At 41.1% G+C, this 15,536-nt stretch overlaps 1 protein-coding gene and 1 gene segment (V, D, J or C); both read left to right on the forward strand.

Moving 5' to 3' along the window:
* LOC102522090 (T cell receptor delta constant) overlaps nt 1–15,536 on the forward strand; it is a 258,099-nt gene that overhangs the window by 118,294 nt on the left and 124,269 nt on the right. The window contains exon 3 of the mRNA XM_032481657.1: nt 8,627–8,635. Within this exon, the coding sequence (XP_032337548.1) occupies nt 8,627–8,635 (9 nt within the window). The remainder of the gene's footprint in view (nt 1–8,626; nt 8,636–15,536) is intronic.
* Nucleotides 1–15,536, forward strand: part of LOC102522345 — a 268,545-nt gene that overhangs the window by 43,560 nt on the left and 209,449 nt on the right.

Genomic DNA, 15,536 nt, shown 5'->3' on the forward strand with positions numbered 1-15,536 from the left:
AGAAATCTTAGGAAGTTATTGACACAAGGATTTTTGAGACTGAAAAACACAGGGTTAACAATAAGCCTTTGCAATGCTTAACAAGCATTCATGTAAATTCAACCCTCATTCCAAGTATACAGTTTTTGAAAATGGTGATTTTTGAAATGGATGTGTAATAATATAACTATGAAATAAAATTGTACTTTGTTTATAAAGTTTATTAAAGAACCTCGATTTAAAATAAATGTTAAAAAAAAATAAACCTTTGTTTGGTGAAACAATTAACAGGACAGGACAGAGACTAAAAGCCCAGGCTCCAGGTATAGACAGCCTACATGCAGATCCTTCAGATTTTAGCTCTGTGACCTTGAATAAATTACTTCATTTCTCCACTCTCAGTCTTCTTGAAAAATTGGGAAAATAAATAATAGGTACTTCATAAAGATACCAGTGCCTGGCACATAATAAATGTTCAATTAACGCTAGTTATTAGCTGCATATAGGTAGTTAAGAGAAACAGTTAATGTACAGTTACATGCCAGTGACTATAAAAATAAGCGAAATCCATGCTTTGTATCTTATAATAAATTTTTCTGCTTACCTCTGTTAACTAAAAAGAGCAAGGAGTTTTCTTATAACACTGAAAATATTATCCTAATGGTTCCAAGAACCTTTAACTAGGAATGTTTGTCACAGAAACGTCACTCATTGGCTGTTGTTGGAGAACACTGATTATTGTCCCTGTAAGCTGTGTTTCCCATGGGGGGCTGTTCTGACTCACCAACCTTGTGATTAGTAAACAGCTCAATGTAGCATTGCTGATTGAGGTCTAATTTATTCAGTCAATATGAAAGGACTGTACAGAATCTCCTTAACTTGGGAACTTAGCTAAAGGCATTCTTTGTTGTAAAAATGAATTTAAAAAAATAAGGTGATCCTAACAGATTTACTTTAAAACACAACGCAATATCTCTGTTTAAATGATAACAAAATCTTCTGTCTGACAGCATTCACCTTACCTTCAGATTTATTCAGGGTTTCTGCAGCTTCAAAAGCACTTGAAAATCCATAATGTTGGGGGGGAGGAAATGTATTTCTTCATTTTCTTTTCAAAAGTCTTTCATATTTATCATGTCTTCAACAAGGAACCCTTACAATAATTCACTGAGAGTATAGTAACCGTATAAACAGCTCACACTGGCCTTATCCCATTTCTAACCAGACACTGAGTTGTTTTTCAGAGACAACAGAACAAAATGGGTCACACAGCTGAGAAATGTGCAGAAGAGAATATTTTGACCTCAAATAATACCCAGGACAAAAGTTTCACCCCCAAACCTCCCCCGCCTTCAGCAGAACCGAAGGACGGGGACATGGGACGCAGGAGAGACTGACTTTTCCTTTAAGCCACCTCTGTATTATACGATGGTAACAGCCAGTGTCAACAATGTTTGTAATTTAGAGATATAGCTTTTTAAGAAAAGCTATCATGGCAATGCCTAAGCAATGAGGTATATTCAATTTCTTATAATGAGCTGTAATGGAGAAGAATCTGAAAATGTATCTATGTATATGTATAACTGAATTGCTTTGCTATACACATGAGACTAATATTTTAAATCGACTATACTTCAATAAAAATAAGAACTTTTTTAAAAGAAGGAAGGAATGCTTTGGAGGACCTGCAGGCTTCTGATTGAGGACACAAGGTCCAGTGGTGGAAAAACACATGTACTTTGGATTCTGAGCTTTGCTACCACGGGGAGGTGGGGAAAGAGAATAAGATGGAGAGAAAGAGACAGAGTTTATGTGCTTGTCCCATTAATTCTATTCCTATGAATTCAATTCACAGGAAATAACCATAAATGTAGAAAAATAATTATATAGAAGTACAGTATTTCATTGTAACACTTTTTATTATGTCAAAAATTGGGGGAAATATAAATGTCTACCAGCAGGAGAATGGCTGAGCAAATCATGGCAATTTCTATACAAATGCAGCCATTAAAACCATACTGATGACCTGGAAATACTCTTGCTGTTAAGGGGGGAAAATTCATAAATAAAACTGAATATAGCACATTGTTACAATTTTGTAAAAGTACATATATAAAGCTAATACCCTAAGCTGTTAACAAAGCTTATCTCTGCATACTTGATTTAAAAGGTGATCTTTATTTTCTTCTTCATTTTTGCTCTCTGTTTTCCCGTTTTATGTAATGAATATGCATTCCTTTGAAATTAGAATTGAAGACATACTATTAATATTTTTAAGGACTCCTGGGAGAGGGAGAAGAGGCACAGAGCAGAGAAGTCAGTGAGAGGTACAAGAAAACCCACGCATCCTTACCTCCCAGTGATGCTGAATTAAAAACTGTCAAATAGGAGATGTTTTATCAGGGGTAGGAGACAACATAGATGATAGTGGAGAATATTTATACACATTGCCTGAAATAATCCAGCAGGCAGAAATTGACTATGCAGAAGGCAGAACCTAGCACTGTGAAGTCCTTGAGTTGGGAGAGGTAACGGGGTCCAGTATGTGACTGGTCCAGTTGGCTTTAACATAAGCAGGGAGGATTCATCCATTAAACAGAAAGAAAGGCAGAGAGACCAGCTTCAGAGGCGGATTTGGAGTGAGAGGAGGAAGAAGTTGCACTCTGACTGCTCCTGTCTTCTTAGTGAAATGAGAAGGAGGATTACTAGTTAAGTATGAAGAGGGAAGAAAGGAGGTGTGAAATAGTCTAGTGCTGCCCGGTTTTTCTCTTTCTCACCTCCATCTGCAATGCAATGAAAAAATCCCATATTCAAGGAACATTTTCTAAACACTATGAATGCTTATCTATCCTATTAATGTAGATGTAGATATAGAACAAGGGTTCCTGGCCATACTGAGCTTATATTTGGTTAATAAAATAAAACAAAAATGAGATGATCAGGAAATAATTCAGCCAACAGGAAAATGGTTTTCAATCAAGAGAATTACTGAATAAAACAGGTGCACGATTTACGATAGCAATGATAGAACCCCAAGGCCGTGGATGTGTTTACATTCTCTAGAGTTACCCTTCTGAGAGCCTTCACGGCCTGAAACAAGAAGAGTTTATGTAGGTAAAGAATTCAGTTAGGGTTCAGGCTCAGAGCCAGGATGCTGAAGTTAAATGGAGGACAGTGGAATGAGGCCCGGGTTAGAAACAGAGAGCCAGGTAACACTCCAAGGGCCCCATCTGGGAAGAGCCCTGTTGGAAAGAAGCAGGTGGCTCAACCTCACAGTTAAGTCCAGGGGCCCCCAGATGACCCCCAACCCCTCTCACCTTTATTTCCTCTGTCTGGTACCTTCTCTCTCTAAGAGGCATTCTTCGGCCCTTCTTTCTCCCACCAAATACACACACACACACACACACTGTTTATCTGAATCATCCAGCAGGTCCTAACTCAGGTATCACTTCTCTAGGATGAATTTTCTGGGGGGATTCTCTCACGTACCTCTATCTGCCACACCAGATCTAAGCTGTGTGAGGTCAGTGACCACGTTTCTCTTATTTACAGCATTACCAAACCAAACTTGGGTCCAGTTGCCCGATACACAGTAAAGTCAATCTACTGACACCAGGTTGTGGTGAAGGAAGGAAAGTACAGTGTTTGTCACTGGGCAACAAGCAAGGAGAACGAGCAGCAAGTGCTCAAAAGGCCAGGACTCCCCAGAGGCTTTCCAAAAGGTTGTAAAGACCCAGAGAGAGGGTCACAGAGTGTAAGATTAGCTCATGCACAATTCTTATGATTGCTCAGTGCTGAGGTAACAGGGTGATGTTTTGGGAATCTTAAGCAGCAGCCTTCTGGTTCCAGCCAGTCTAGGGTCTACAAGCTTGTGGTCAGCCCGCAGTTAACTCCTTCTACCTTACTCTCCTGTGTAATTAGAATGATTATTCAACAAATGTACGCTATTCAGTGAACTTCCAAGAAGAGGCTAAATTAACCAACCTCATCAGCTCACAATTACAATCAGGGATCGGTATCATTGTGCTCTCAGAGCATAGAGAACAGACTGATGGCAAAAAAAAAAAAAAAAGAGAGAGAGAAAATAAACCCCATCACATCAACAACCAATAACCCAGGAGGTTATTTTGCCAGCAAAAAACAAAACAAAACACCCCAGGCTGCAGAAGCTGAGAGACATTCACACACACACACACTCAGGAAGACACTAGGAAACAAGAATTGTAAGTGATCCTCTGGGGGTCTGGGGAGGAAACTACTGATTTTTTTTTGGAAAAACATTCCCTCCCCTTGGGCTCAGGGAACAGAGAAATGGTATCCAGGCCTCCTTCTCAGAAGCATTCTCCTCCCTGAATCTAGTGTTTGAGGTGATTGAGCAGTAGAGAAAAACAGCATTTACTCAAAATAAAGCAAATAATTTTTAAAATAGCTTGCTGTCTGAGCTTTGTTGCCCTGTGGATCTCAAGACACCAAGCAAGTTCCCCCAGCCCTACACACTGGCCACATATCTCAGGTGGAACTTTTCTGACTTCATCCCCTCTCCTCCCCCATCAGGCAGTGAAGAGGGCCGGCCAGGACCACAGTCAAGACAACGCTCCCACAGCTGGTTTTCGCGCAGACCTCCAGGCCCCTCACATGTGCACCTTGGGCTCTGTCCACCTACTCTGCCCCACCCTGCCCAGTGTGGCCAGACCAGCCTTCCCAACTGCCTCTCTTTTCAGAACCTTCCCAGGATGCTTCTTGAGATGATGCTTCCCCTGAAAACGCAGTGTGCTTGGCCACGTCACACTCTTGCTCAGGCCATTCCACTTGCCTCAGAGATTCCCTACTCCCCATTTTTTAGTACTGAAATCCTACCCCCAGTTCACACCTGTCTGCAGCGAGCTCCCTCAGCCCTCGCCAACTCTAAAGCCTTATAGCAATCATGTTGCTTTTATTTGTGGGTAGGTCGCAGGCACTGTTAGATGCCGAGGAAAAAAATACACCCAACAACGTACTCTCTAACGGGAAAGACAGAATAAACAGATAGGTAAACACTATATATGCAAATTAGGATGGGTGCTATGAAAGCAGTAAACAGGAGGCTGAGAGAGAGAGACTGAAGGGTGCAATTTACATAGGGTGATCAGGAAATGCTCCCCCCTCCTCTGGGGGAAGTGATTGAGGGTCAGCGAGAAGTCAGAATTGTTACACTAATGAACATTCTACTGCTTGGAAACAAGGAGGTTCCACCCAACAGGGGGCCTATAAACACACTGATCACATGGCCCAGAAAAGGTGACCCGCACACCTTGCTGATGCTACTGCGCAGGGACTGTAATTTGGATTTTCAAAAACAAAAGAAACTGAACATAATGAGCTAAACATCAAATCACACAGTTTTAAGAGAGGATAAGTGTAAACAACAAAAGTAGGAGGAAGAACATGGTAAGAATAAGGGGTAAAATTAATGAAATAGGGACAAAGAAGCAATGGAAGGGATCAATTTTAAATGGTTCTTTGAAAAGAATTAGAAAATGGACAGGTCTCTGATATGATCTGTCAAGGAAATAAAGACACAAAAATACTGCACGAAAGAAGATTATAACTACTGTAAAAATTTAAATAATTACAAGAAAATGCAAGGCATTAATTCATACAAATAAATTTGAAAGCTTGGACAAAATGTAAAACTTTCTACAAATTATGATCTAGCAAAACTGACAAGAAAATTAGAAAATTTGAATTTACGTGTAAATTAAAGAAATTTAAAACTCTATATATACACATTGTTTTACAGGCAAGTTACATCAAACCCAAGACCAATAATTTCCATATTATACGAACTGTACCTGAGGGTTGAGAATAATAAAAACAGGAAGCTAGTCAATGCATTTTTTTGAGACCAAGAAAACCACAATGGCAAAAATAAACAAGAATAGATGACAAACAAAAATTATAGACCAATATTACTTATAAAAAATAATGACAGAAATTGACACAACATTGTAAGCTGACTATACTTCAATGAAAAAAAGCAATGACAGCTCCTAAAAATATTATCAATCTAGCATTGAATATTTTAGAATGATACAAATACATCCAGAAGTATGAGGAAGGCTTAATATTTGTTCAACAATATCACCTACATATATTAACTATAAAATTCTCTCAGTAAATGCAGAAAAGTAATTTGGTCAAGTTTAATATGTATTTATAATTAATGTCTTGGCTATAAAATCTCTCAGCAAACTGGGAAGTAAAGGGAACTTCCTTAAAATGACAAAAAGAATCTTTTAATTTGTTTTTAAAGCAAGGTGTTAAAAGCGTTCCATTAAAAACTTGGGGGAAAAAATTTCCAATATTGTTCTTTCTATTCTACATTACACTAAAAGTCTTACATAGTTAGTAAAACAATAAAAAAAAAAACATTAAGACTAGAAAGGAAAAAACACAATTATCTTTAATCATAGATGGCTGATTCTATTGTGTGGGGAGGAAATGTACAAAATGAGCCCAGAATATCTTGTCATCTGAGAAAACATGACAGAAGCCACGTCAAAAGACTCAGGAGCCAAACTGAAAAGATTTTCACTGGCTAAGGGTGGGGCAAGTCTTGAATCAATAAGAAAATGAATCTAGTGGATTGCAACACACCAAGTATGCTTAAATTCATGGGTTCATGAAAGAACCCATTTCCTTTTGGGGATTTGTCCTGGTTTACCTGGGATTTGCCTGAGACTATCCTGGTTTTAGCACTGAAAGCCTCCTGTCCTGGGATCCCCCTCCATCTCAGGCAAACAGAGATGGGTGGTCACCCTGCAGGGAAACCAACTCACTATCCTGATAAAGGATAAATAAATGAAAAGAATCATACACTTGACCTCAGAGAATAATTGAAAAATTGACAAGGAAAAATTATCTTTCTAGAAATAGTATATAGATATAATATATAGAAATATAAAAATATAGAAATAATAAAGACATATAGAAATAATATAAAGTTAATAAGTGAAGTAGAAATGATAGAATATCATCATTTTGCAGACCAACTCCCAACCAAACAATAGATCTAATCACTGCTTGTCAACCATCACTAACAACACTCACACACACAAACACACAGAGACAACCTGACATTAAGTGTCTTCCGAGCAAAGTACACAACACCGTGATGTCAGGATTTGCTTTAAATTTATCAGGATTGGGGGAGGTCTGCAGACACATAGGGTGGTGGGGGTGCAGATTAGTAAAACTGGCCGTGAGTGGATAATTGCAGAAGCTGGATAATGGGTTTATGTTTTTTTTTATCATCCTATTCTCTCTTCTTTCGTAGATGTTTGAATTCTCCATAATAAAAAACTTCAAAAGAACCCGGTTAACACACAAATACATCGTCAGAAATACAGAGACTTATATCTACAATGTCCACTAAATTTTAAATAGGCAAAATAAATATGATAAAACAAAATACAATAATGCCAAACAATGATGTTTAAATTAAGGTACACTTACACAACAGAGCAGTACAAAGTGGTAAAAATCACATTTTCACATACAATTGAATGCCATGATGGCATATGCATAAACATAATGTTAAACAAAAGAAGATTTTCCATATGACCCCAATTCCTTTAAAGTATGCACATTTGCATTAAAAATACTGAAAGAAATACAACAAAACGTTAACAGTACTTTTCTCTGGGTGATGAGACTATTGTTGGATTTTATGGTCTCCTTTACACTTGATACTTTTTGGTTCTGTCTACATTGAACAAGTTGTCTTCATAATAAAAAAAATACACCACATGTTACATATTTATTAAAGAAAAGGAGCGAGCCTGGAGGAAGACAGCTGGAGGGCAAACACAGAGAGCAGGTGACATGACTAAGCTTGCACAGGCAGAAACCTCATTTCCAGCTCTGCCACAACAAGGCCACAGGACCGCCCAGCTCCAGGGACACCGCCAGGGCCTGGCAGGTGGTGGGCAGAATAAGAGCCACTTCACCAGTGGGAAGAGACCCAAGGATGCAGTCCGGGCCACCTGCTTTCTTGTACACAGTCCTAGCCTTCATCTGCCTTGGTAGGGCGCTCTCCAACTCTGCAGCCGGGTCTGAGGAAGAGGTTGGAATAGAATTAGACTGTGCTTTTCTCTATTTCGTTTCCTGGGTCAAAACTGGGCTTTGGTGACCGCTTTCTTGTGAGCAGTGCCAGCTCACAGCAAAGTCATTTTTCTTCTTTTCCGCAGGTCCCAACAATGTTGAGGGCATCGATCTATCTACAAACAAAGTGTATAAGAAAGGGGGGGAGTCTGTGACCATGGAATGCAAGTTCTCAGTCAGCTCTATTTACTACTATATGATGCACTGGTATCGACAGCTTTCCAGTGGAAAGATAACTCTTTGTGTGATTAATATTTATTCTTATAAGCGGCATTCATGTGACGGGCGATATACTGTAAAGTTTTACAATCCAACCCTGAAGCTCACCATCTCGGCTTTGATGCTTAGCGACTCGGCCATCTATCACTGCGCTGTCGCAGAGGTCCATGGTGAGGGTGGTGACAGGGAGTGCCTTACAAAAACCCCCAGGCTCAGCACAAGACAGCCACCTGCTCCCGGAGTCAGGAAGAGAACAACCCACAGAACAGGAAGAAGGTAGACACAGGCATGGTGGGTGGCTCTGCTGGGTCTAGAGAGGAGCCAGTGATTGATCTAGGAATAATCTTGCCACATTTGCTCTCAAAGAAGGAGTGGCTGCAAGCCCCCAACCTCAAGAGCATTTTCATTTCCAATCTAGTGCCTCAGTGTAGCCCATCAAAGGGTGCCTCTGTCATTTCTGCCTGCCCAACACCCACCCCCCTTTTCGGGTGACAGCACCTTGATTTTCCCTGGATAAACAAGCTTCCCCTCCTCCTACCCCACGTGTGGGTTTGGATGAGGCTGCCTCCATCTTTGGGTTCCCTGACCAGTTAGCACAGTTCATCTCTCTGACCACAATGATGGGTTCAAGGATGGGTACGTGACGCAAGCCCACATCCCAGAATCAAATATGATACCAGTGGGAATGCTATTGAGGATGTAAGAAGCTAGGGTGTTGTTTAAAAGCAAGAACAAGCCCAAAATGAATCATCTGCCCCCTCTACAAAAGCAAATCAAGACTCAACTGCAGTTTCAACCTCTCCCAGAAATGAGACCTTTAAAACAGTCAATCTGAAATTTCCTGATTAACACCAGTGAGGTAATCTGCAGGATAAAATCCCTGCCATTCCCTTTCCCCAAGAGAACACTATCCTTTTTTTTTTCCCTTTTGCTCAAACATCTTGCCTTTCTCTCCTTCTGCCTATAAGAACCTTCCATTTTGTACGGCCCCTCAGAGCGCCCTCTGGTTGCTAGATGGGATGCTATCTGACTCATGAATCCTTGAATAAATCCAACTAGACCTTAAAAATTTACTCAGCTGAATTTAGTTTTTTAACAAGGTAAACTTAGAGCTGCCAGCAGCCCTCTTCTCACCGTAAGGGAAGAGCAGGATCCTGAAAAGAAAGAGTGAAACTGAGTTCCTGCTGGAGGCCCTGCACCCAGCTGTGATGAGAGATCTACCTGGAATTTCCAGTGGAACAGCCCAGCTGCCTTAGCTAGGGTTCCGACAGAAACAGACAAGGATTCAAGCGCAGGTGGTCTAGGCAGGAAGTGGTCCCAGGATGCAGGGCAGGAGCACTGGGGAGAGCGACAGGAAGGGAAGACAGCCAGTAAAGGGTGTGTGCTGTCAAGCCAGCTGCCAGTGGGCACCTGGAGTTCAATTTGCCAGGGAATCTTCTGGGAACCAATGCAAAACACTTGCCTCAACTTGTCCCATCTGAGGGCCAAAGGAGGGGGGTACTGGTACCCCAATCCTGTGTGTCATTGGTGGAGGACAGCTCCAGGGGATGAGGGTGTTCATTCTTCAGCACCTGGGTCTGCCCAGCAGGCTATGCAGTAAGGGAAGGTCCTTAGGCAAAGAAACCCAAGTGTTGGCGGGAGGGTTTTGGCAGGAGGAAGTGGGTGGGCTTGAAGTCTTAAGCACAAGTGGATTCAAGTAAGACATCAACAATGCAACACAATTTCTTTTTTTTTTTTAATGGGGGAAGGTAATTAAGTTTGTTTGTTTATTTATTTATTTATAACAGAGGTACTAAGAATTGAACCCAGCACTTCATGCATGCTAGGCATGCTCTGTACCATTGCGCGATATCCTCCCCTCCAATTTCTTTTTTTTTTGTAAGCTATTTTGAGTTGGATTTTCTATCACTTGCAATCAAGAGAGACCTAACTAAAAACATTAATAAAGATAACATTGGGTAAAATGAACTCACCAAGCAAAATACTTTAAAATTAACTTTTAAAACTTCTGGCTTACTGTGGTTCAGAAACGATACTGTGAGGGAGGGGGAAATTTCCCCCTCTACCCTTCTTGAGCTCTTGTGACTGGACGAATAATAAAATGGACACAAAAAAGACTAACAGGGGAAAAAGAAACACATTTTCATTCCTGCACACAGAGGTCTCATGCAAATGGGACCTGAGAAGTGGTCAAAGCAGGCAGCTTTTATACTTTTTAGACAAAGAAACCATAAATTCTTGAGGAATTGACAGGACAAAGAAATTTAGGGTTTTGGGTGCTTAATTAGTGAGAAATCTAAACAGAATTTAGGCTTGGGGTTGTAAATTAAAGAAGCCACAGCCAGGGAGGATATAACTCAAGTGGTAGAGTACATGCTTAGCATGCATGAGGTTCTGGGTTCAATCTCCAGTACCTCCATTAAAAAATAAATAAACATAATTACCTTCCCCCACATACACACACACACACACACACACACACACACACACACACAAATGAAACAAAATGAAAGCACAAATAAGCCACAAGGTTTGTTTACACAGGTTTCTCAGCCCAAATTCTTGATCTCCGGTGATAAGTGTGTCTTACCTCCAGATGCAGGAAGGACACCATTCACATGGGAGATTTATTTTCTGCTTTCAAGGGGTCAGAGGAGGGTCAGAGTTTCCTTCTTACATCAGCCGCTTCTCAAGTAACTTCAGCTCAAAATAATCAGTGTACCATTGCAGCATATTTTAGGGCGACCCACCCTGAGCCCCAACAACACAGCTCATCACACTGCCCAGATTGGATAAGTTGGTCAGCTCTTTCCTCCCACGCCCATAGTGTGCTAAGGAGACAGGACAAACTGAACACCTGTACCCGCATTATTTACACTGGACACTTAACTGTTCTCTCCGCTTCTACACTCTTCCTGCCCAGGGTCACCTTGCTTAGTGCTGCCAGATTCTCCTCCCTACAGTGTCCCTCCCTGCCTGCTCAAAAAGCCGGGGTCCCCTTGTGAGGCTGAGCTTTCCCAACTCCAAAATTCTCCTCCTGTTGTTTGCTTCTCCTGCCGTATGTTTCTTCCCCACTTATAACTTTGGAAGCTCATAGTCTTTCAAAACCTATTTCACACCTCTCCTTTGATGTCCTTGAGGATGGACAGGCCTAGATCCCATATCTTGGTTTCTAACACCATTTTCCAAAGAAAGGAACCAGACCTCCTTGGAGAGTTGGCGGATTCCAGGGCTAGGGCAGGGACTGTGCAGGATAAGCCTGGAGCACCTTATTGTGCTAAAAACAACAAAAATGATGGGGCCACGTCAAAGGGACATAGGAGCCAAATGAAAAAGCTCCCTGTGGCCAAAGCTGGAACAATTTGAGCAATAAAATAAATAAAATTGTAGAGATTATCATACTAAATAAAGTAAGTCAGAGAAAGACAAATATCATTGATATCACTTTTACATGGAATCTAAAAAATGACACAAGTGAACTTATTTACAAAACAAAAAGAGTCCTACAGACATAGAGAAAAACTTATGGTTACCAAAACGGAAGGTGGGGATAATTTAGGAGTTTGGGATTTGCAGACGATACTAACTACTACATACAGAAGAGATAAACAACAAGGTCCTGCTGTATAGCACATGGAATTATGTTCAATATCTTGTAATAACCTATAATGAAAGAGAATATACATATATATGTATAACTGCATCACTTTGCTGTACACCAGAAATTAATACAACATTGTAAATCAACTATACTTCAATAAAAAATAAAATAGTACTAAGTAGTAACCTAAAGTAGAAAATAAATATCCATGAGTCACTGATACGAATAAATAAATTATTGACTAAATAAATGAGGGAGACTAGACAAATCTCCCAAGCTGAAGAATGCTAAATCATCTCCGTAGACACCTGCACTCCAGGAAGTGGAGCATAGCTCCCCACTCCCTAAGTGTGGGCTACACGGAGTGACTTCTTTCCAAAGAGGACAATGTAGAAAAGATGAAAATAGAGTAACCTTTTATTGGAGAAAACTGACAAACACTACCTCAGCCAATGATCACATTCCACATCAACAGAGGTAAGTCAAGATGATAGTGAGTCCGCTTGATATGATGTGACAAGAAATGGTACTTTACCTCTGGGGGTCTTCCTCTCAAAAATCCATAACCCCAGTCTAATCGTGAGGAAATGATATTTTGGGTTTATTAGGTTAAATAAAATACATTAATTTTATTATAAATTTATAAATACAAATTAATTTTATATATTTCTTTATACTTTCTTTTAACGTGGCTACTAAAAGTTTTAAACTGTGTGTGTGGCACACATTGTATTTCTATTGATAGCAGTGGTCTAAAAGGCTAGGCATGAAAAGTTAACGATAGTTATTCCTGGTAGTAGGATGAAAAGGAATTTTTAATTTAAGTGTTCCTTGAGTAATTTTAAGAAGCAATAAAAATAAAAGGATACAAAGAACTCCCACTGTGAAATGTCACACTAAAGGATGGAGGCAGCAAGTAGAAATGTCAAGCCATAGACTCCTCCCATTAATTAATTATTCATTCATTCGTTCATTTGAAATACATATACTAAGTGTCCTATGTGCAAGGCCCAGGGACAGTTGCGAGGAATCGAAGCACAAAAAAGATGAGCTGTAGTTCTTTCCTTCAAGGAGATCGCAGTCTACGTGGGAAGTTAGGCTCATGAATAAAATAGAAGAACACAGTGTGGTCAGTGATACCAGGACGATGCCCATTGAGTCAGCCCTCTGCTCCGTCCTGCTTTCCATGCTGCTGTTTTTCTGGCATCCACCTTAGCCTACTTCTCTGCCCTCCCCGCAATTGCAACTAATACTTATATGCTCATGACTATGAAGCCTCTGACCTTGATGAGGCCCTCGGTACAAGCTGAAAAAGGTGAGGCAGTGTCGTAGGATTAGGATCCGTGGGAATCTGAGCCACTTGCTGGCGCCATTTACATGGACCTTCAAGAAACACTCCAGCCTGACCTTATATACACCACGCCCACTTCTACGCATGCCCAGCTGTGTGATCTTGTGGGCCAAGCAACATCCACGTCATTAATTGGCATTTCAAGTCACATGGTAACCTTGGTGGTCCATGGTCAAATATTTCATCTCTACTAAGATCCAGTTAAAAAGCCAAGAGTGTTTCTCAATAGGAGCGTAGTTATCTGCAGAGAACAGTATTCGTAATTCATCTAAGAGGCCTGCTTAGGCTCAGTAGCACGTTCAGCACCACTGAATTGGCCATGTCTTGTGACTAGAGTGCCAGAGAGACTTGCACAGCAGCCTGGACCTTTTGCCGAGCCCTCACTTTTTCTTGGCCCTATCAAAACTGCAAGACTTTCCGACTGCCCAGTAAATAGCTCTAGGATATAAAAACAAACCCAAATAAGGTATATGTTGCCTCCAAAATTCAGTGAGGCATACTCAGTATTATGACTCTTAATGGTAGGAGGGACCAGATGAAGCAACTTGACCTTAACCTTAGAATAAATATTTCAACCTGAGCCGGACCATGGAAACCCAAAAAAGTTCATTGTAGGAGTAAACCCCTAAATTATTCTGGGATTTATTTCCCACCCTCTGGCATATATGCATCTTACTAATGTCTCTAAGTTGCATTTCATGCTCCCCTGGCCCATCAAAATAGTGTATTCATGTAGTGTCTTGTGGAACGGGGAGGCAGTTAATTCTCTGTGGACTGGAGTAAGGCAGGGTTGATATATTCCTAAGGTGAGACATTGAAAATATATTGCTGACCTTTCCAGATTTAAAAGATAATAATAAAAATAAAATAAAATAATAAAATACAGTTTCAGGCAGTCTCTCCTAACAGGTATAGAGAAAGAAAAAATGGTTTTCAGTGTCAATACCTAAACCAAATGCCAAGGGATTTGTTGATTTACTCCAGCAATGAAGCCACATTTGGGACAGCAGCTGCAATCGTATTCATCATCTGATTAAGTTTACAATAATCTTTCGTCATTCTTCAAAAGCCATCTATCTTCTGCTCAAGCCAAATAGATCAGTTGAATGGAGAGTGTTGGGAAGATCAGCTCTGCATCTCTTAAGTCCTTTATGGAGGCACTAATCTCTACAGTTTCTCCAGGCATCCAAGACTACTTTGGACTTACTATTTTGGAATATAGAGGCAATTCTAGTTTTACCGACTAGGATTCTTGGTCTCCTTAATCAATAGAAATTGATAAGAGGTCAGCCAAGAAATTCAGGCAAGGCTTTATTCAGGCAAGGCTACAGCACGAGGGAGCAAAACCAAGTAACAGTTCCCCTTGCTCGCTTCCTGTGGTGGGGGCAAGCTGGGCCCTCAAGTAAGATGAAGGCAGGGGTGGGTCCAGGGGGCGGGCTGGAGGGGTGGCTGAGGTAGCCTGCCCACCCCCTAGGTGGTGCCATGTGCAGGGATCATGTGCAGTACCCTTCTTTTGCTCCTGCCATCTCAGAAGTGGCCGTTGGTTTGGGGTCTTTCTGTATCTTGTTGTTCATAACTCATCTCAACTGCACATACACACTGATATTTTTAGTCCCTTAGAATGTCTTTGTATTCTGTTGCTGGAGGAGACATTTGTCCCGGTGCAAGCACTGCAGCAAAGGGCCCCAAGCCCCAGTTCCCAGCCTGTCTCATTCCCTCCCAAGGGATTCTACATCCCTTATTCTTAAAGGTTAAGAAGCCAAAGGGCTCTTCTTCGGAAACTTCTTCCTACTGGACAAGGGCCACAGACCCTAGCCCAGCCTAGAGGGTAGAAGTCCCTCACTGACTGTGCTAAGGACCATAGGGACCTGGGCCACCCTCTGCTGGAGTGGGTTGAAATCCTCGAGGGATCATGAGCCTTACTTGAAACCGCTAGAGCCCAGAAGACACAGACTTAACCAAAAGGTTAAACAAACGAGGGCCAAAAAAGGGGACGAAAAATAATAGCCGTTAAAGGGCCTAAAAAGGCAAGAAACCAGGTTAACCTCGGGCAGGCGTCCCTGACTGTTGACCAGACAGCAGAGGCGACATCACCCCTGCCAAAATTGTGAAGCCATTCTGCTTGGGTGTATATTTCCTTAACATTAACTCCTACCTGTCCGGTCGCATTGATCCAGGAGCAGCAGGAAGGATTAGTTATTGCACGAACTCCACCCTGTTCTGTCGGAAGGTGATCAAGAGGCA

This window comes from Camelus ferus, chromosome 6, assembly GCF_009834535.1.
Source record: "Camelus ferus isolate YT-003-E chromosome 6, BCGSAC_Cfer_1.0, whole genome shotgun sequence".
NCBI lineage: Eukaryota > Metazoa > Chordata > Mammalia > Artiodactyla > Camelidae > Camelus > Camelus ferus.